Source organism: Dermochelys coriacea, chromosome 11 (genome assembly GCF_009764565.3).
Source record: "Dermochelys coriacea isolate rDerCor1 chromosome 11, rDerCor1.pri.v4, whole genome shotgun sequence".
NCBI classification, from domain to species: Eukaryota; Metazoa; Chordata; order Testudines; family Dermochelyidae; genus Dermochelys; species Dermochelys coriacea.
The window spans coordinates 64,359,596-64,380,354 of NC_050078.2; the positions used below are offsets into that span (position 1 = coordinate 64,359,596).

Consider the following 20,759-nt stretch of genomic DNA (forward strand, 5'->3'; position numbering starts at 1 on the left):
GCCCTTATGCACAGACAATTACATACAAGAGTGTTGAGGTGTGGAACCATTCTGGATTAGAAGGGGGTACCTTAGATTTACAGAAAGGGGGAAAATAAGCACCCATCCCAATCAAAAACTTTAAATGCCACAGCATGTTGAAAGATCAATAGATTGGTTTTTTTCAGGGTCTGACATAAGTTTCACCACCACCAAGTTGCTCACCACCTTCCTTTATAGCTCAACCTCTCTGCAAAATTTATGTCAAGTTATTCTACCTGCTGTTTCCTCTAAGATGTCATAGACTAATTACATAAATTCTGGGAGGTGGGGCAGTGGAGTTGGGGTATTAAGCTTACATGTAAGAACAATTTTTTAACCAGAGGCAAGATTGTGAGCACTGCTGAGAGCTACTAGAGACGGGGAGCTGTCCCACAGTTTCAGCAGATATCAGTCCAACAAACATAGGAAATTAAACACCGGAAATATAGTGTAGTACGTCTCGGAAGGAGCTAGCTATATCAGGTCTGCATCACTGCAGTGTCTGTGCACCTCCCAGTCTTTATCCTCACAACACTCCTGGGCGCTAGGGCAGTGCTGTTATCCCCACTGTACAGATGGGGAACTGAGGCACAGAGAGATTAAGTGACTTGCCCAAGGTCACACAGAAAGCTTGTGGTGGAGCAGAAATTGAACACAGGCTCTCACACTCACCACTGGACCATCCTTCCTTACAAGGATTTAATGTTGGGCATATAATGGCTAATAGTTTACATAGGGCCTGATCTGCTGCCACTTCCTCTTCCGTAGATTGTAGGCACTGCCCAAAGGGCTTACAACCTGTCTCTTACTATGTATGTGTAGAGCAGTGTTGTTAACTCGGGTAATTTCACTGAGTTCCAGAACATGTGGGGTGTTTTCTTAAAGCTCCAGCTCGTGGAATCATGTAATTATCTGAGAATCTCGGTGTGCAAAGAATATATAAAAAATTAAGCCCATGACAAAAATGCAGCTAACTTCAACACTGTAGGGTCAAGGGCATAGAGCGCCTTTACTAAACATTTGGGTTAAACACACACATTCTCCAACTAAGTCAAAATCAGGGAAGGGTGGGGGAGAGAAGGAGCTCTTTCCTCAACAGATTTTAGTTACTGGGCCAACTGAACTCCTTAGTCCTGACCCCAAATACATACTCATTCTAACCAAGATGACGGTGGATATCATTAGCAGACACTAATGGAGGCTTAGGAAATGGACACTTTCTGGGGGCACTTGAAGTTTCAAGGCAGGGGGCAGAAATCACAGAAATGACGCTTGTTGTTCCTGGGCCAGGCCTGCCCACTCCTATTAGAAAAGATGGAATGGGTACATTTTGTAGGTTTACAGAAGAAGCTGTAGCATTGGATGATAGTCATAAGGCACCTGTAAGTACCGGGGAGGTGGTGTGTGAAGGAGAGAGAGAGAAAGAGAGCACCACCATTCTTACAAATCTCCATTATCACCTGCTTGGTTTGGCTTTATGGTCCTGATCCAGTGTCCATTCCAGTCAATGGAAAAACTCTCATGGACTCCAATTGGCTTTGAATTACCCCCTTTGTGGGTGAGGGCCAACTGTCCAAGTGTGACAGGCTTAACCTGGAATAAAATCTGTATCTTCTACTCTGTCATTTAATTTACTGAACCCCAATGCCATACTCTCCTGAGAAGATGAACAAGCTGCTTTCATCTCTATAACAAAGAATTAAAAATAACTTTATATAGTTACAGATTTAAATGGAAGCTGCTTCCCCATGTCCCTGTGAAATATGTGCTAATAGAGAATAGGGTTCCCCTCAATGGAGAACCATGTAATAAGGCCTCAAAGGATTCAACAATATACAGAAAAATATTAAAGACAATTCACCTCCAGCCTGAAAAGCCAAAATGTGAAGCTATAACTGCATGGAACTGATAATCTGCTGCCATTTCAAAATGATAGTACCTCTATGTGGTCTGGGTATATTGTGTGTGTGCGCGTGCGTGTATTGAGAGTGAGAGAAAGAGACAGGGGTATGTATATATACACAATCTCATATTACAATAGGTTACATATATGTATGTGTTTCAGAGTAGCAGCCGTGTTAGTCTGTATCCGCAAAAAGAAAAGGAGTACTTATGGCACCTTAGAGTCCAACAAATTTATTTGAGCATAAGCTTTCGTGAGCTACAGCTCACTTCATTGGATGCATGCAGTGGAAAATACAGAGGGAAGATTTTATATACACAGAGAACATGAAACAGTGGATGTTACCATACACACTTTAACGAGAGTGATCAGGTAAGGTGAGCTATTACCAGCAGGAGAGAAAAAAACCTTTCGTAGTGATAATCAAGGTGGGCCATTTTCAGCAGTTGACAAGAACGTGTGAGGAACAGTGTGTGTGTGTGGGGGGAAATAAACATGGGGAAATAGTTTTACTTTGTGTAATGACACATCTACTCCGAGTCTTTATTCAAGCCTAATGTAATGGTGTCCAGTTTGCAAATTAATTCCAATCTAATAGTATCTAGTTGGAGTTTTTTTTTCCTCTCCTGCTGGTAATAGCTCACCTTACCTCATCACTCTTGTTACAGTGTCTATGATAACACCCACTGTTTCATGTTCTCTGTGTATATAAAATCTCTCCACTGTATTTTCCACTGCATGCATCTGATGAAGTGGGCTGTAGCTCATGAAAGCTTATGCTCAAATAATATTGTTAGTCTCTACGGTGCCACAAGTACTCCTTATATATGTATGTGTGTGTGTGTGTGTGTGTGTGTGTGTGTGTGTGTGTGTGTGTGTGTACGTATATATATATATATATATATATATAGTCTCCATATTATTTTTTTAAAAATACAAATACTCATTTGATTTCATGACCATGAACTTCTACTATAAAAAAATATGCATTTTGTAATTGTATCTTTTTAACTATACTAAATAATAGAAAATATTTTCTTATTTAGTACGTACACTATTAAAAGAAATACATTTTACCCAATCTGAAGATCACACCCAAGTCACACATTAAATCAGCTATTTTACACTTTTTATGGGTTTTGCAGGTCTCCTTTGTGTCTCTACACATTTATACCAGCAATACTAAATGCCAAGAAGTAATAATATAAAACAATGTTTTCTGTAACTGAGGGATGCAGAAAATGATATGAACAGTGGCTGCAGTTTGCTGATTTGATTTTTTGTAATTTTTTTTGGGGGGGGGGTGACAGGAGCCTGTTTTCAGTTCATTTAGCAGACAGTAAGCCTGTATACCGGTATTGAACATGGCTCACAGTCCAAATACATTGCATCGCACATGTTGCTGTTCTTGGAAGTCAACCATTTCTGCAAGTTATCCTCAGGAGGCCTGATGTACTATAAGCACTTAGAAATGTGTTTCACTGTGACTGGAACCAAGATGAAATAGCAATATTAGAAGAGATGGTTTAGTTTATGTAGTGGCCAAGTATGCCATTTAACTAGAACAATGAGGACAGTAGGGAGGTAGGAACATTCTACAATGTAATTTATTCCTTTCCAGTAGCAGTGGAAATTTTTCCTTCAGGCCTGAAACTGACCCCATCTGCCAAATATAAATCAGAATCAGCAACTAACAGAGTTCTGCTAGATTAGTCACATCATAATAATATGCTGCACTTACACAGCACAAGGATCTCAAAGCACTATCCTGGTATTAAACTATTTAGCCTCACAATGCCCCAGTGAGTATTATTAAGTATTATCATCACTCATTTAACAGAGAGGAAAACATTGGCACAAAGATTTGCTCAAGGACACACTGGGGGACAGAGGCAGGGTGTCTACAGCAGAGCCAACCCTCCCCCCAGATCTCTTGAGTCCCAGTCCTGTGTCTCAACTCATCCTTTCTTCCTGTCTAGTGTAAGAGGAACCAAAGCTTAGTTCATCTAAGAACTAATGAATCATCCCAGAGAGAAGGAATTCAAATCAGAGTATAAGCATCAGCCCCTATGTTTGGAACCATATTTCTTTTTATCAGAAGAAGAGATCCTGTTTCCAGTCCTCCTGGCCAATAGGATCTATGACCCCACCCCTGACAAAACCTGGGAGAATGGGAAGGGCTTGACACCCAGACTCTGCTAATTGCAGAATTACCCTGGAAGCATGAGGCCATAAGCATGGAGAGACCCTGTGCCTCGGCCCATCCTCCAGGCTCCCCTACTCTGACAGCAGGGATCCACTTTAGTCGCATTACCAAAGTCTTCCACGCCAGAGGCTATCCCTTGGGGTCCTCCTTTAAAGGGATGAGGGGCCTTGTAGAAAAAGGAATGCAGCCCCAGGCTGTTCCCTGACTCTTTCCCCACTGATGGATCCTGCGCCCTGAGAAGTTCTTCCTAAGGCCCAAAGAAGGAAGGGGTGATTGTCATGGGGCAGCGGATGCCTCCTTCCTATGGAGGTGCACATCTGCAAGTGGATGATCCCCTCTGCACACAGCTCACCTAGTCCATTGTCTTCACAGGATCAGGCAGATCCCTCCGAACCCCTTCCCTCCACCAGGAGTAACATGCTGTGGATCAAAGGCACCTCCTGGCCTTTTATTGTTTGAAACACACTTTTCACACCCTCCACAGCTCTTGTTTGATATTCCAACAGTGCCACACCTGGTGAATACCTCACAATAACAGTGCACGTGAACCCAGGGTTCTTTATACTGTAGGACAGGCAGGGAGGATTCATGCCGGCTCGGGCTTCCCCCTCTGAACAGGCTCCTAAGTCATAGGAATGGATACCAATGAAGATGGTTCAAATGAGAGCCACAGCGACACACTAGAGGGCTATTTACAGAATCTGTCTGAGCTACCAGGCAGCTGAAATACACCCTGGGCCTGATTTTTAAACATTCTGAGCCCCTATCACATCTATTGTCGACGAAATAGCAATATCATGGTAACTTGTGGTCCAGATCCTGCATTCCTTGCTCAGGCAAAATTCCCATTGATCTAAGGGGAGTTTTGCCTGACAAAAAAAATCAGGCCTTAAGGAACTGCAGCATTAGTTAACAAGAATTAGGTACCAAAGTTTACACCCCCACATAAAAATGTACATGAAAATAACCTAAACTCACAATACCTTCAGATTCCATCTTAAATTTCAAACACACAAGCCTTCCCATTTTACAGTTCTTGCTATGGTCTCCCCCCCCCTTGAAATCCACACATAAATACATTTTTAATCTCCTCCTACCAAAAATCTGTTCACTTTGCACTTACAGGTTGGGCTGTCTAATGACTGTCCTATTTTAACTTCCAACACTAATTAACAGAAGCACAGATACGAAACTTCCTCTCACTTCTGTTGCGGGGGAGGAGGAGGGGAGATCAGTTGAGTGCATGCAAGTGTTTAGCAACCAGCCTGAGCTGTCATTGCAATTAGTGATGCACATTTCATAATCGGAAACACTAGCAATTGCATGCAACTGTCCCTATTGTACACTTCATCAAGCAGCCACAAAACAGTAGACCAAACTAGGGACAAAAGGAAGAAGGTTGTGTCAACAATTTCAGGTAGCTTTATGGTAACACTATCAACAGCCCAGATGTGTCTTTATAGTATAGAAGGAGATATCACTCACAAGTTTTTAAACTGGCACACACTAACCTCTCTACCACGAGTGTTATAAGAATGTTAAACAAGAAACAACTTTTGCTGACAATGTGATAAAGCATCTTGCTCTTCACCCTCACAACCATACTGTCGCCCTCTTAAACGATACTAGAATAATCTTCCAAAACACTGCTGCACTGCTGGTGGAAGAGGTAATATTATTTATATTGCATTGGGTTTTCATTTGAAGATGTTAGAATGATCAATTCAAGTGCTTTCACTTAAAATTAAGGCTGCTACTTTACATTCTTGGGGGGCTCCATGGAATGGATTACTGCGCAGGAAGAGGAGAGGAAAAGACAAAAAAATTTTACTAGTTAGCTGTCTCCCAAAAGCATGGTCTCCAGATTACTACTTTTAAAGGGAAACAAATGGAAAACACACACATACACACACACACACAAACAAAAGCTTTTTAACCTAAGATTATGACTGAAAGAGATTAGGAGGAAAAAACACCTCTCTTTTTCAGTTGGTTTACTTTGTACATTTTTACACCTTGTGCACCAGTCAGTTTCACTGTTCCCTGTGTCAGCCAGTTTTCCCCCAGTTGCTTGCGTGGAGACTTCACACAGCAACAGGGGAGGAAAAACATTATAAAAATAGGATGTACTAAAAAAACCAACAAGAATTGGCCAGGGGACTGAGGGAAAGAGGTAGCACGTGAAACTGGTTTTAGCTCCTTTCCTAAAAATTGGCTAGATTTTTTAAGTGATGGTGTTCCTTTAAAATGTAGCTCTTACAAGAGGATTGCTTTGATACACTATTGCAGAAATTGAACTGCTTCCCTTCCTTCTATGAAGTCAGGCAGCAGCAGACAAAGTATCACATACAGTATCTGCCTTAGGCATGCTGGCTATGTCAACAGATTATCTCACATTGAACTGTCTAGACTGTTATTAATATGCAACTGATTCAACAGCAAGGACAATGCAGAATTAAATGGGGATTTTAAAATGAAATCATATTAACCGCTTCAGTTTAATTTAGCATGTTAAAAGTCTAAAGGAAACCAGATGTGACTGTCACTGAGGTGCAGACTGATAACAAAAAGTGTTTTCCCCCTTTGGCGTATTAAGCAAAGTTGGACTGTCCAGTTGCGAATGAAATCTGAAAATGTTTGCCCTGTGGCTGCCAGTAAGCCTTTCATAAAAGAAAGCTGAAGCCAAAATAATTTTACTAGGTAAATCTCCCAAGTATCCAAGCACAGCCACCACAGATTGTCCTGGAGTCCTATCATCCACCCAGAAACAAAAACAAAAAATCCTACCGCCCACTTACTAGAGAACTAATACACACTAGCCTTGTGCTGGCAAATATTGCACTGGATCAATGCAAAATGAAATCCAGCCCTCATTAGTCTTAACCTGCTTCTGTCGTGGGGTAGGTAAGTTACATTAGCGCCACATGCCATTCTGCCCACACCTGACCATTCATATAGACTTGTCGATTTTTTTAAGAGACACTAATTTACAGAATGTTGACAATCTGACTAACCTGTAATCACATCAAGCAATACAGTAGCTTAGCTCTTCTCCTGCTATAATGAAGAGTCTCCTGTTTTTTCCTCCATATCCCAGTGGATAGTTATTTAGGGTCGATTTGCATTTGGGCTGGTCATGACTTTTACACATCTTGCCCATTTCTCTATAAACTATTCTTTCCCTTGATATTATTTAGTCATGTCACCCATCACTTTTAATGCATCCATATACCAGATTTCCACCTTTAGAAGTACTCCAGTTCTTTCTGCATATTAACCCTATACTGTCTCAATGCACCCTGGTGCCTGAAACCAGCCTGAAGTGTTATTGTCTTAAGCCAGTTTAAGATACAAAAAGAAGTTTCATCTGTCCAGAACAATTCAAAAAGAAGTAATCTTTCTTACTCCAGATTTCACTGACTGTATTTTGCTATTGATACCATTTCCACCCCCAGCACATCTCTAAATTAAGGTAGGATTTTTATTGACACATACTAATACTAATTACCTGAAAAAAAGAATGATCTATTCTGCTTCCACTAGCTGCCAGTTGTCAACACTGGCTGGAATAAGTGAGCAAAGAACAAAAAAAATTACTAAACTTTACAAATAATAATAAAAAACAAAACCCAAAGAATTTCACCGGATCTGAGATACTGCCTGGTGTGTTTATATGATTGAATGCAGACAGCTTTGAATGGACGGCTCTGTCTCTAATTGCAAAAAAAAAAATATTAAGGTGTTAGCCCCGCACACAAAAAAACCTCCAAATTAAATATTAAAGAAAAATAAAATCAAATCAGAAATGCAGCCTCGACGCACCGACTGTTTGCACTTAAAAGATTTACAGGAGTAATTTAAATGGTTCACCTGCTGCCAGTTTTCCTCCAAGGATGGCAAAGCTGAGAAGTAGCCGGTGTCGTGGACAAGCTGTAGTTCCTGGAATATACTATAACTAGCCAACACATCCATGCTGCTGCTGAGCAAAACCCTTTTGTTTTGTTTTGTGTTTGTTTGTTTGTGGTGGGGTTTTGTTTTTGATCATAAAAAACAACAATAGATCCAATGTCCCTTTTTTTGTTTTGTTTTGTTTCGGTCACACTGTAAAAAAAAATCAATTCAGGAAAGAAAGGGGAGGAAAAAAAACCCCAGTGAGAATGGCTAGGTGCACCCAATATGTACAGTGCAAACAGCAGCCAGCAAAAGCGGGGGGACTCTTCCACTTGTAGTAAATGCAAGTCCCTTCCAGGGGTCTAATCACTCCACTTCTTGGACCAGGAAGGGGGAATGCAAACTCCCTGACACGAAACTGCCATCTATTTCTGCATTGCTGCTCGCTGCTCAATGCAATCTTTGCTCTTTATTTTTGGGAGGTTGCATTTTTTTTTTCTCGCGATCGCTTTTTTTCTCAGCCCCCATTGCCCCCCCCTTTCAAAGCCAATCCCCCCCCCCCCTCAATCCTGCAAGCTCAGAGCCCCCCCCTTCTCTTCGTCCCCCTCCCCTCCCATCTTTTCTCCGCGCAGCCGTCAGCTCTTGAAGGAAGCTGTCCATTAAGACAACGCGTGACCATGTAAGGCGAAGAGGGGGTGGGGAGGGGGGGGGAGCCCATGAAGTCACTGAAGCCCAATGAGGCCCACGGAGAAGGGGCGGAGGCGGAGCCTGGCACGGAAGGGCCACGCGGATTGGACGGGGGTTGATCTCCCCGCTGCCTTACAAGGCAGCGTAAGGCGAGCTATTTTTAGAGGGCTATATAAGGGGCGCACGGCTGCGCGCGCCCGCCCGGGGATGGGAGCGGGCGCGAGGGCGAGGGCGAGGGCGAGCCGGGGGCCCTGGCTTTGGGCAGCCCGCGAAGAGAGGCGGCAGGTCGGAGCCCGGCTCCCAAGCGAGCTAGGCAAGCCGCGGGCACACACGGGGACCCGCAGCCGCCCCACAAAGGCTGCACGGGGGCTCTGCAGTCCGCAGCCTGGCGTGGCGCCTTAATGGCCAAAGCACCCAGATGTTTCGGGGACTTGCTCGTTATGGCGCGTTGTCAGCCGGAAAACGCTGCTCTTAAAATACCAGGCGCAGGCGGGAGGGGAGGGCAAAGCTGCCTGCGGCGAAGGAAGTAGGAGCTGGTTTCTTTTAGTTAGATGCCTTGTCCCGGGGGGGGGCTAGCAGCACTTCTCTGCACGTGCCACGGTGGGGGGGGGGGGGCGGGATCTTTTCCTGGGGCAAGGGGAGAGCCGGGGGCAGAGAGCGGAGGAGAGGCGTCCGGTGTCACCAGAGAAGAAAAGCAGGCAGCTAAATCCCGGCTCTCTGGTTAACCCTGTCCCGCAGATCTAGCGACATCTACGGTGCTGCTCCCCAGCTGCCTGGAGGGCCAGACGAGCGGCCCCGGCTTGTGCTCTGCCCCTCCCCTGGTGATCGCCGACGGGGGAGGATCTGTCGAAAAATTCCCAGTCAACAGCTGATTGAGCGAGGGCACGTCAACCCCATGCGTAAATTGTAAGGGGTGAGAGGGGAAGGGCAAAGAGCGTTACAGCCGGGGTGAGGGAGCTGTTGGAATACGAAGGACTTGGGAGTGAGTTTTAGACACGTGCCCGGTGCCTGTGTATCTTGTGGGCGTCTAGCCCAGACAAGGATAATGCAGCCTCTTGAGAAGGAAGGAGGGCTGAATGTTAATAGGGCTGGAATCCCTCCATAAATGTACATGTCTTTATTAGAGATTTATCAAAGCGTTTAACCAGGCTGAGCTGTTACCCAATCTCCCTGCATGCTAGTTTGGGTTAGCCAGTGAGCGGTTTGACCATAAATGGTTCGCGTGATGGCAGTTTCCCCAAATTGCTCTTGGAGCTGGGCAGAGTTGCATTTCTGCTTTTGGAATGATTGCAGAAGTGTGACTGTGCTAATTTAAAGATGATGGGGGTTTCCCCCCCCCCCCCAGTAATAGAAGAAATATGTTCTCTTTGTCTCTCTCTCAAATTCAACGGGCCCGTGAGTCCCATCAGATGCTCAGTCAGGGCCATATCCCACCATCAGTCAGCTGGCAGAGCTCCCTCCGGTGCCCTTTTGTGAGGGACCCTTGAGTTGGGAGTTGGAATGGTTCTCAACATAAACAAATTTTGCCACAGATGCTGCCGTGTTCTCTCAGGCCATCTGGTTTTGCAACAGTTGCATCACCACTTTTCTGCCCCTACATGAATAAGATGAACACATTTAGCCACCATCTATCTCTGCAAGCCAACACCAGTTCCTGGGCCAGATTGTCAGATGATGTAAATTAGAATCGCTCCATGGACTTTAGTGGAGCTCTGCTGATTTACATCAGCTGAGGATCTGGCCCTTTAAGTGCAACTCACAGTAATGTTCAGGTATAAAGTAATCTGTCTGGCAGTAATTAATTTTGCATGTGTTTTGTCTCCATCAGGGCCAAATTATGGGGAATGCTGTTTTCTAGCACTGACTTCACATGAAATGCAATAATTCTGTAGCTGAAATTTATGTTTGGAGGAGATGTAACTTTGGGTTCTATAAATAATAACCAGGAACAATGGTGGGCTTGGGGGACTGTATAAAAATAAATGTCTTTGGCACTGCAAAAGTACACATTGCTTTTAGATTGTGGGTTCGTTTTGAAAAATAGTTGGATGGTTTGTGTGGCTGATCAAAGAGTGCTCAGTCTTTCACCTCTGCAGCCTGCACAGTTCATTGGTGATGGTGAGTTACTGTTTGATAGCAGTTTGATAGTTTGATAGTTCAAAGGCCTGTGTGGGAAAAGAAGCATTGCCTTTCTCTCTCCATTCACTAGCCCATTGTAAAAGAACCACCCCATTTGGCAGAGGAGAAGAAAAGCTTTGCACTGGCTGTGTCTGTGCTGGAGGTGTTCTGAGGATAAAAGTCATCGGTTTCCAGGGTTTCTTTGGTCTCCCAGAGTAGTGACAGATTTTCTGAGCGCATGGAATGACATGTCAGGTAAAGATCCTAATGAAAGGATAAGAAAAGAAAGAATCCCAAACCAAGAGGGTCAAATATGATAGGAAACAAGACAAGGCAATTGTTCCACAGCTACTGTACCAAGAAAAACCTGTTTTAGAAAAAGCTTTCAGTGAGCATTTTTCCTTCACATATCATCTTTGGAAAATGATTTCAGAGCAAAAAGCTTGTAATGAAGCTGTACGTGGCCTGTTTAAGGGTACAGAAGATGAAGACTACTGAATTTGCAAAATTTGGACTATTTAAGTCTCCATTTCTATCTACTGATTTAAGAGTTTTCAAAGCACTTAACACTCTAGCCTTGAATCAGGTGTGGCTTTTTAATAATTGTGCGTATCTACAATTTTAATAACAAGCAAGGTGCTCAGCAGTTGGACCCCCCCAAAGCTAAGGACTTCCTCTTTCACAATGATGAACCTGTGGTTTTGTTTCAGCACTTTCCATTTCTAAAAGGAAGGGAGGATCTTTTCCATATTCCAGGCGTCTATTTAGACCAGTTTCATGCCCATGCCCATCTGGAGTAATACCATTGATTTCAGAAAGGGACGATTTCCATTCTGACTTAACTCCACTGCGGATTTGCAATGGGGTACTCCAGATTTATACTGGTGTAAATGAGAGCAGAATTTGGCCTTTATGGCTTGGGGATAAATTGATCTAAGCTCCAGGCTGTCAATCCCTACTGACAGATGACCTTATAGGAGTCTCCTGTGATACGGTAATGATCAATTTCACTTTCTTGCCCTACCTTTCGTCAGGGATTTCTGCTTTGGATCATCATTATTTGTTTTGATTTTATTTCTTTCAAACATCTCTGGCTAATGCCGTGCATGGAGAAATGACTATATCTCCGTCCTCCTAAAAAAGGCTGCTCTCAAGTAGGGCACTACACTGCTGGACACCAGCTGAGAATCTAGCATGCAGCCTTTTGTCAGGCTGTATGGTTACTAAAGGCCAGACTTTGCCATCAGATACAGGCATGCAGCTCCCGTTAGTTTCAGAAGGACTGCATGCTTGTCGCTGAAGGCAGAATTTGGCCTTAAGCCTTGATGTGAAGATCTCTGCTAAGATTCTGGCCACATGCCTGGAAATGATTCAAAGGGCATCACTCTACGGTTTCCAGGAAGGTGTTTAATTTTTATTGTCTGCAGCATTGTGGATATTCTGTTTAGACGTTGGTTCAGAAAGCTTTCTCTTAAACCTGGATGGGGGTTATCCTTTGACAGTGTTGGAAATGTCTCAACCTGGAACTAACTCTACTCTATTTAGCCTACACAACCTTCCCTGCGTAAAATGCACCAGCAAAGTGCTGATTCAGGAGCAGTGAAGGAAGGAGTCATTTCCTGTTCCATCCTAGCTTCAGGGTTGGTAATCTGCTACTGGCCACTACCATTAGCAAAGTGCAACTCCTCCTCCCATGACCCAGCCACACTTCCCAGCACTCTGAGTGACACCTAACTCTAACAGACTAGTTTTCATCAGTAGATCGCAAAGTGCTCAACAAAGGAGGCAGTATTCAGATGGAGAAACTGAGGCACAGAGAGGGGACATGACTTGCCCAAGGTCATCCAGCTGTCTAGTAACAGAGCCAGGAAAGATCCTAGGTCTCCTGAGTCTTAGCCCAGTGTTCTATGCAGTAGGCCTCACTGCTTCCACCAAGCCTTGCTTGTGGGTATGGAATTAGTGGGCTCACAGGCCCAGAGCCCCAAAGGTATTTAGGTGCCTAACTCCCATGGGAGTTTGACACCTAAATACATTTGAGCACCTGGACCATAGTGCCTCCATACCCTTATGGAGACCCAAGGTCCAGGGGGGCTGCTCAAGAGTTTAGGGGGCATCCCCTGACCCCTTGCGCTCCTGCCCAGCTGTGTTGTCTCAGTCACCACCTGATCCTCAGCGAATCGGATGACCGCTTTGGCAATGGGAGCGGTTTGCGCCATTGATTTTGATGGGAAAGTCATTGTCGTTTATGCTGCCCTTACATTTTCAATATCCCACAGACTTCTGTATTGAAAACTGTGTCAGAAGGAAAACAGAAGGTAGGGACAGCTGGGCATGCAACAGCCAAGGGTTTACATTTTTGGCACCCAAGAGCAACGGTGGCTTTTAGTCCTGGGGGGAGTGGGCGTGTGTTTCCTTGGTGCCTCTGGTTTTTTGGGTAAGGGCCAAGGGCTACTTGAAAGCCTCATCTCCCTACTACTACTGGCCCCACCCCCACTGCCACTATATGGCTGCCTCTTACTATTTGTACCATAATAAGAATCCCACGCTCTTACGGAGCACTTTTCGTCAGTAGAGCTTGAAGCACTTTACAAAGAAGATCAGTATCATTATCCCCATTTTACACATGGGGAAACTGAGGCATGGTGAGGGGAAGTGATTAGCCCAAGATCGCCCAGGAAACCAGTGGTAGATTTGGACATTGAATCCAGCCCCTGAGTCCCTGCCCAGTACGCTATTCACTGATCCTCAGAGATATTTAGGTGCCTTACTTCCATTGATTTCAGTGGGAGCTGGGCACCTCAATACTTGTGAGGATCTGGGTCTAAGCCATGGCGCCTCCTCAACAGTGCCCTGAGCTTGGCTGGCTCCTGTAACACAATAATAAATTCTTATTTCTCTAGCTCTGTTCAGGCTCCTGGTGTTTCATTCAGGCTGATCTTTCATGCACATTGAAACCTGGCATTGCTGAGCCCTGGAGCAGCGCTGGGGTACGTTTCAGTTGGATGCTATGAAATTCCAGTTTGTGAGGCTCGTTGACGTTTGCACCTATGTAGTATTACTCTGGATTAGCAAGGGTGCAGTGTGATTTAGTTCATGAGGATAAAGAACTGGGATGTTATGTTGAAGAGTATGGTATAAGCTCCTGGATGGATATATTGGTTTTGTTACCAGTTTAGGTTTCAATTCAGGGTTTCTTAGAGATCTAATCATTACATTGGGATGGCCCTTTTGAATTCTGGCTGCTCTCACTTAGCTGTGCATCATTTCTAAGAAATAAACTGAATTCTGTGCATTTACACTGTGTGGGTTTTCATGATGAGATTTTAAAGTCTGAGATCTTGTCTGCTCTACATGGCCAGACATTTTCCCATGGCACTTTCCACACAAGTAAGAGTTTGCCTAGGTGTCTTGGCCAAAATTTGCCCTTCCTCCACATATGCAGGGCTGCTGTCTGCATCATTAATCTTCCCCAATGCCCCCCTCCATCCCAGAAGTGGCTGCAATTCAGAGATGCTCTATGTATATCGACCCTGATACTGCAAAGGGACCCACAAGTGCTTATTGCCTGAAGTCATTGAGTCTTCGCATGTGTCTGCACGTGTTGACGCCTTTCCAGGACTGGGGGCCATTGGGGGTCCATTAAGATAAAAAGCACTCTGCATACACTATGAGCTTGATTCTCCGCTGGTGCAGTCATTTCCTGTTGTGCAAAGCGGGTGTAAAATGCTGTCATCAGTCAGTGCAAGTTGAGAATTCTGATCTGGCAGCTGTTTACAGTCTCTTTGCACAGGTATAAGTGACTGCCCAAGCTGCAGGGAAGAGGATCAGATCCTGGGAAGGCATTGCTGTTTTGATTAAGTGCTATCTAATTCCAGCATGGGTATGTTCCACATCTCTAAATCTGATCTGAACAGCTGCAGTTTTTACCAAAATCCTAATAAACAGTAAAGAGCCATAAAAGAGACAATTTCCTTTCCCAGAACCAAGCAGTTTTCTTCAGGATCTTGAAGTCTCTAATTTCCTCTAAGTTTTGATAGCTTTCCCCTTCTTGTCAGAAGGCCTTTATTGATGGACTTTATAGTTCCTGCCCCCACCGCTTAGCATTTCGGTGAATGGGAGGATAGTTCGGTATGTCAAGTTTCCTAACACGTTCTCTTAAAATGCGTGCTGATTTGAATGACTGCACAGCTGAGCTAGACCAGACCAAGAGGGAGTGAGCAATGTTGAGTGCTGGGATAAAATTCACGCTCTTCTCTTCTGACCCTTGTCTTTGGGGCAGATGGTAGGGTGGAGGTAGAGGGGTCACTGCGAGAAATCTGGTTTTCTAGGGCAGGGAAATCCTTGTTGGCCCATAATTTTTAACCTTCTGCTTTTTAATTGAAGTTATTTCTCCAGGATAGCTCTTTAAATGCCATTGTGCCCTCTTCAGATGGCCCTGTCCCCATTCCGATTGGTGGAAGGCGAGATTGTATAAGATAGAAATCTGATTAGGCCCCTGACCTCTCTGATGTCCACAGGGAATGCGGGGCTTCCTTTGGACAGCTCCTCTGAAGAACAAAGCGTGCAGGCTGGACGTATGTCTCTGTATGCGTGTGTCATCTTGCTTGTTTGTAACCCAGAAGGGCCAATCTCGCAGTCCCGACTGGGGAGCATCTCAAATGAACACCAGTGGGAATTTTGCCTAATCAGAGGAAAATTAAGAAACAGTGGGGCCCACTGGATGGAGCCATGGTGTAGGTATCAGGAGACCTGGGTTCTATCCCTAGCGCTGACCTGCTGTGTGAGCTTGGGCAGGTCTCTGTTTTCCCTCCTGCCCTTTGTCTTGTCTTTGTAGGTTGAAATCTCTTTGGAGCAGAGACTGTCTCTTACTATGTGTTTGTACTGTGCCTAGCACCAGATGTTTGGGTGTTACTAATAATAATGATAATAATAATATAATAGTATAGACTGCTGGATTGGGCTCATCGTGCGGCACGCACACATGAATTCATCCAGAATATATCGTATCTGGGCAGTTCCAAGGGGTGCAGTTAGCATTATTCTCTATGCCCAACTTTGTAGGGAATCGCACTGTAGAACGGCTACACATTTCTAGGATTTTCCAGGCTGGTGGTTCTTGAGGGTGCTTCACTGCTGCTTCACAGGTGGGCAGCAATGGTGGCTGATAGTGTCTTCGTCTCATGTGCAGCTTGTCAGCAGACTGTGATCTTTTGCAGCATGACTTTGCCACTTTCAGATTGGGGAACTGGAACATGCTTTCCTTGGGGTGACCCTCACGGAACCTCTAACAGCTGAACGCAGTGGGTTGGGTTGCTGGGAGCACACACAACACCTGTGTTCTTTGTTCTTCACTGGCTACCGGTTCTGTTCCTGATGCAATTAAAGGTGCAGGTGACAATCCTTAAAACCCTCTTGTCTGGGATCTGGTTACTAAAAGGATTGTTCCTCCGTGATCTGCCGTCACGGTGGAAGTCCAGAGAGATACACGTGATACGAGAATTTCGAGGATGGCAGAAGCAGGATATTCGCAGCTGAAAGATCCCACCTTTGAAACTCACGTCCCTGGTAGAGCCCAAGGCTGTTAATCAGGCTTTTGACTGACTATGCTTTTGTTATCAATTCGGGGAAGGAGGGTTACTTTGTTTGCTTTAACGGAACAATTTCAGACAGTTTTAACTATGAGCAGGACACTTTGTAAATGAGTTGTCATCTCCCATGGGATTTGGGACTGCATTCCTATTGGCCACTCACTTTCCTCACTTGCACTGCCTCTCTACCAGCTTTACCCCTTGCCATCCACTGCCACTGGGTTTTTGCATGAGATCCCTTTCATGTCTGAGCTAGTTGCTATGGCTACTGGCAGTCTGCTATCTTCTGGGTCTCTGGAGCCATAAGTGAAGGTGTTTTTGCAGCATGGAGGTAAACTGTTGCCTCTTCTTTGTATGGCGCATCCAGCCTCACTCAATCAACACACACTGCTGGTGTTTCACCTTGCAAAGGGGCCTGGATTTGATGGGATGAGAGGCTGCAGTTGCTTCTTTCCTCTTTGTAAACAGCTTTTTCCTTTGTATAACTTTTTACTACAAAGAGGAGGCTTTGGTTCTAGGAGTTTGCTTGCTTTGCATGTATTTGTGTGTGTGCGTGTGTTCTCCATATACCTTTCGTTGCCCCTTCTGTTTAAAAAAAAGTCTGTTTAATCTCTGGAATTATTCTGCGGATATGGAGACTTTCATCTCATATTCTCTGGGGTTCTTTTCATGAGGGTATGTTTTGTATCCTTGCTTCAGTCTTTGCTAAATTGCCGGCGCGATACCTCTTTAAAAGGATTAGTGTGCACCCTGGGGCACAACCTTTCAGTGGAAAACAAACGGGTTCCACTTTGCATAAGCTCCTCTTTGCCAGCCCCTGATTTCCCTAACCAAATGTACCCAGTGCCTGGGCAGCTGTTTTGCCTTTGCTCTCCCAGGGAGAAAAGAGCCGGCTCGACTGTGCTGAACAAAGGCGGAGATAGGAAAGGGAGAGAGAAAGTGAGGTTGAAATCTTGGTGTGTTGACCCTCTGTTCTACTTTGCTGAGAGATCGGGTCCCAACTGGAGACTTGTTAAAAAACGAACGCTGAGAGTCTGTCCTCCCCTTCCAGCAGGTGCTGCCCAGACTGCGTAGCCCAAGGGAAAGAAGGTGAAAAGTAGCTTTCAGTCACCTTTGTGCCCTGGGATGCTTGTCTGCTCTAGTACTTGGTGTGACCTTCAGTATAAATTGGAGCAATCAGGAGCTGCCCCCGCTCCCACCAGAATCCACTTTCTTCTGCCCCAGCTCCACCTACGGTATTTCCTCTGAGCTGGGCCTTGTTTCCCAACCCCTTGTGACCAGTCTGTCGCCCCTACATGCTGCCACATGATGTGTAGGGACCAAAATGGTTGGCAGAATCCTTCCCAGACTGCAGGTCGCTTCCATTCTGTGGCATAGTGAGGTTCCCCTGTTTTCCCTAATTCCTAAAATGGGCATAATTGGTTTTCTGTACCTTTCAAATCATTGAACCATGGAAAATGAAATGGCAAAATAACGTTAAGGCTCTAATTGCTATGCAGCAAATGAGCACCCTTCAGAGGTAAGACTGATGCACTTAACCCCGTAATCTTAGCTCAGTTCATCCAAAGAGCTTAACAGAGTTTGCAAACTAATCACAAATCATTGAGTGTGCCCCTAGGAGGTGCAGCCCAGACCAGAGCAGGGGTCCATCTAGCTCAGTGCCCTCTGTCTCTGACAGAGCCTGGCACAGATGATTCAATGTAAGGTTAAAAACAACCATACAGTGTAGGCTTGATCCTGGAAGATGGTGAATTCCTTTGATTCCCCACTGTCTTCAGTGAGGGTGGAGGGTGCTGAGCTCCTCATAGGATTGAGCTCTGACAGAATAACTTTGCCATCTATTAATGGTTGGATTATATGCCCTAAAGTGTTTATCTGGCTTATAATTGCTTTTTAGCTCATCTAATTGTAACTGTTCTCGTTATTCATTTTAAGATCAGCCTGCGTCTCTGTGGCTGCATTTGTATCAGGGACATCAGAACATGGTGCAAAGTCGATGTGACTCAGATGCTCTTACCACTGTGTTAGGTGACATGGCGGTAGCAATAAACTGATCCCTGGCTAGGCTACATCCTTCACTCTGACTACGGACAGGAGTTGCACCTCTGGGGAATTATGGGTTCTAATTTCTTAGTCTAGGCAGGAGCTGAAATACAGCCACTTTTGGAGAGCTGCTTTCACTACCCCAGTGTCTTGGCCAAATTCCAGCTCAGCTAATGATGTTCCTACACCCTAAGGTTCCCCCCTTTCACTTCAGTTGGATTCAGTAGTCTTCATTTTGCATCTGCTCTGTAGCATGGCTTTGCACTATTTTGGTAAAACATGTTTAACAGATATTTGACTTGTCCACCCTGACCAAGCAAGCATCTTAGGCCTATGTTACTAAATAACAGATTCAACTAAAGCACCTTGGGCCAGATCCTCAGCTGATATAGGTGGAGGGGCAGCTGCTTTGACGGCAATGGACTGACACCAGCTGGAAATCTGGCCTGATATTTTATGTGAGCTAGACAGGGTGATGGAGGCTATCACAAGGGTCTGAAACTCTTTCTGATGGGGTGGATGAAAAAAGGGATTTCTGGCCTCTTTTAAAACTTTTATCCAGGCTGGAGCTGGTTTCCTACTTAGTTTGCTGTTGGGTTTTTAAATTACTTGCAGTGACATTGACTCCTAAGTAAAATGTGTGAACCAAGTGGCATCCTGGAAGGAGGGAAGGATTGACTTCAGGATTGGCCTGATCCTGATCACATCAAAGTCAATACCAAAACACCTGTTGAGTTTAACAAATTCTTAGTTGGAATTTTGCTGATTTGGGCCAGATTTGATGCTGATTTATAAGCCCACTGACCTCAGGGGGAGGTTGCAATGTTGTTGTAGCCATGTTAGTCTCAGGATATTAGAGAGACAAGGTGGGTGAGGTTCATTGGACCAATTTCTGTCGGTGAAAGAGACACGCTTTCAAGCTTTTTTTTTTTTTTTTTACTTATGACTGCAAACATTAATGGGCCACTCCACTTTGAAATGTCACTTAGAATATGCATTAACTACTTATGCTAAACAATCTGTTCCATTTTGTATTTAGCTGTGACAATCCGTATATGTCTACACTGCAATTAAAAACACACAGCTGGCCCATGCCAGCTGACTCCAGCTTGCAGGGCTCGGGCTAAGAGGCTGTTTAAATTGCAGTGTAGACATTCAGGCTCATCCTGGGACTTAGGACCTTGTGAGGTGGGAGGACCCCAGAGCTCAGGTTGCATCTAAGCCTGGACATCTGTACCACAATTAAACAGCCCTTTGCTTGAGCCCCGTGAGCCAAAGTCAGCTGGCAAGGGTCAGCTGCAGGTGTCTAATTGCAGTGTAGATGTACCCTCTGACTACCTTTCCCAGAGGTGAAGAAGAGCTCTGTGGAGCTCAAAAGCTTGTCTTTTCTACCAGCAGAAGTTGGTCCAATAAAAGATATTACCTTGCTCATTTTGTCTCAGTGGAGGTGTAAGTTAGCAATGAATCTGGTCCATTATGTTAAATTATAAACTCCTTTAATACGGGTTAATTCCAATGCCCATGGAATTCAGTGAGGGTCTTTCCATTAACTGCAGTGGGCTTTGGCACAGTCATTCTTTGGTTTTGGTTTTAGAAATGAATGCAGGCAACCAATGGACGAGATTCAAAAAATGGGTTAGAATAATATAATACTTTGCATGTATACAGCATCCTCCATCCAGTCATCTCAGAGCACTTTACAACACTGATTTGTGATGGATTGAATCTGTCAATCAGTAACATGGCGTTATTCTATTTTGCAACTAGGGAAACTGAAGCACAGAGAGCTTATATGGCTTACTTGAGGGCCTCAGTCCTGAGCTTTTAACAACTGATCCATTCTTCCCCACCAAAAGGTTCACTCACTTATCTGAACCTTATCTTACTATCCAGACCACTTGGGTCTGTAGACCAGTCTGTAAACCAGGTAAGGGCAGGCTTTCTCCAGAGATATCAAGTACTTCCTGATTCCCGCCAGATCAGAAATACTGCAAGAACATCGTTCCTTGCCATACATCTACCTCCAGCCCAGTGCAACATTAGGAAGTACAAGGATGAGCAAAAAATCAGAACTAAAACTAAAGGAGTACTTCTGGCACTTTAGAGACTAACAAATTTATTTGAGCATAAGCTTTTGTGAGCTACAGCTCACTTCATCAGATGCATGCAGAGGCTCGTTCACCTGCACATCTACCAATGTGATATATGCCGTCATGTGCCAGCAATGCCCCTCTGCCATGTACATGCCAAACTGGACAGTCTCTATGTAAAAGAATAAATGGACACAAATCAGACGTCAAGA

The 20,759-nt window shown here is 44.6% G+C and overlaps 1 protein-coding gene across 2 annotated transcripts in view; it reads right to left on the reverse strand.

Moving 5' to 3' along the window:
* KLF7 (Kruppel like factor 7) overlaps positions 1 to 9,480 on the reverse strand; it is a 71,136-nt gene extending 61,656 nt beyond the window's left edge. Inside the window, exon 1 of one of the 2 annotated variants that reach the window (XM_038422429.2) lies at positions 8,001 to 9,480. In XM_038422429.2, coding sequence (XP_038278357.1) covers positions 8,001 to 8,102 — 102 coding nt within the window. In that variant the 5' untranslated portion in view covers positions 8,103 to 9,480. The remainder of the gene's footprint in view (positions 1 to 8,000) is intronic. The other variant, XM_038422430.2, reaches the window with a different exon arrangement.
* Between the last annotated feature and the right edge of the window lie 11,279 nt (positions 9,481 to 20,759).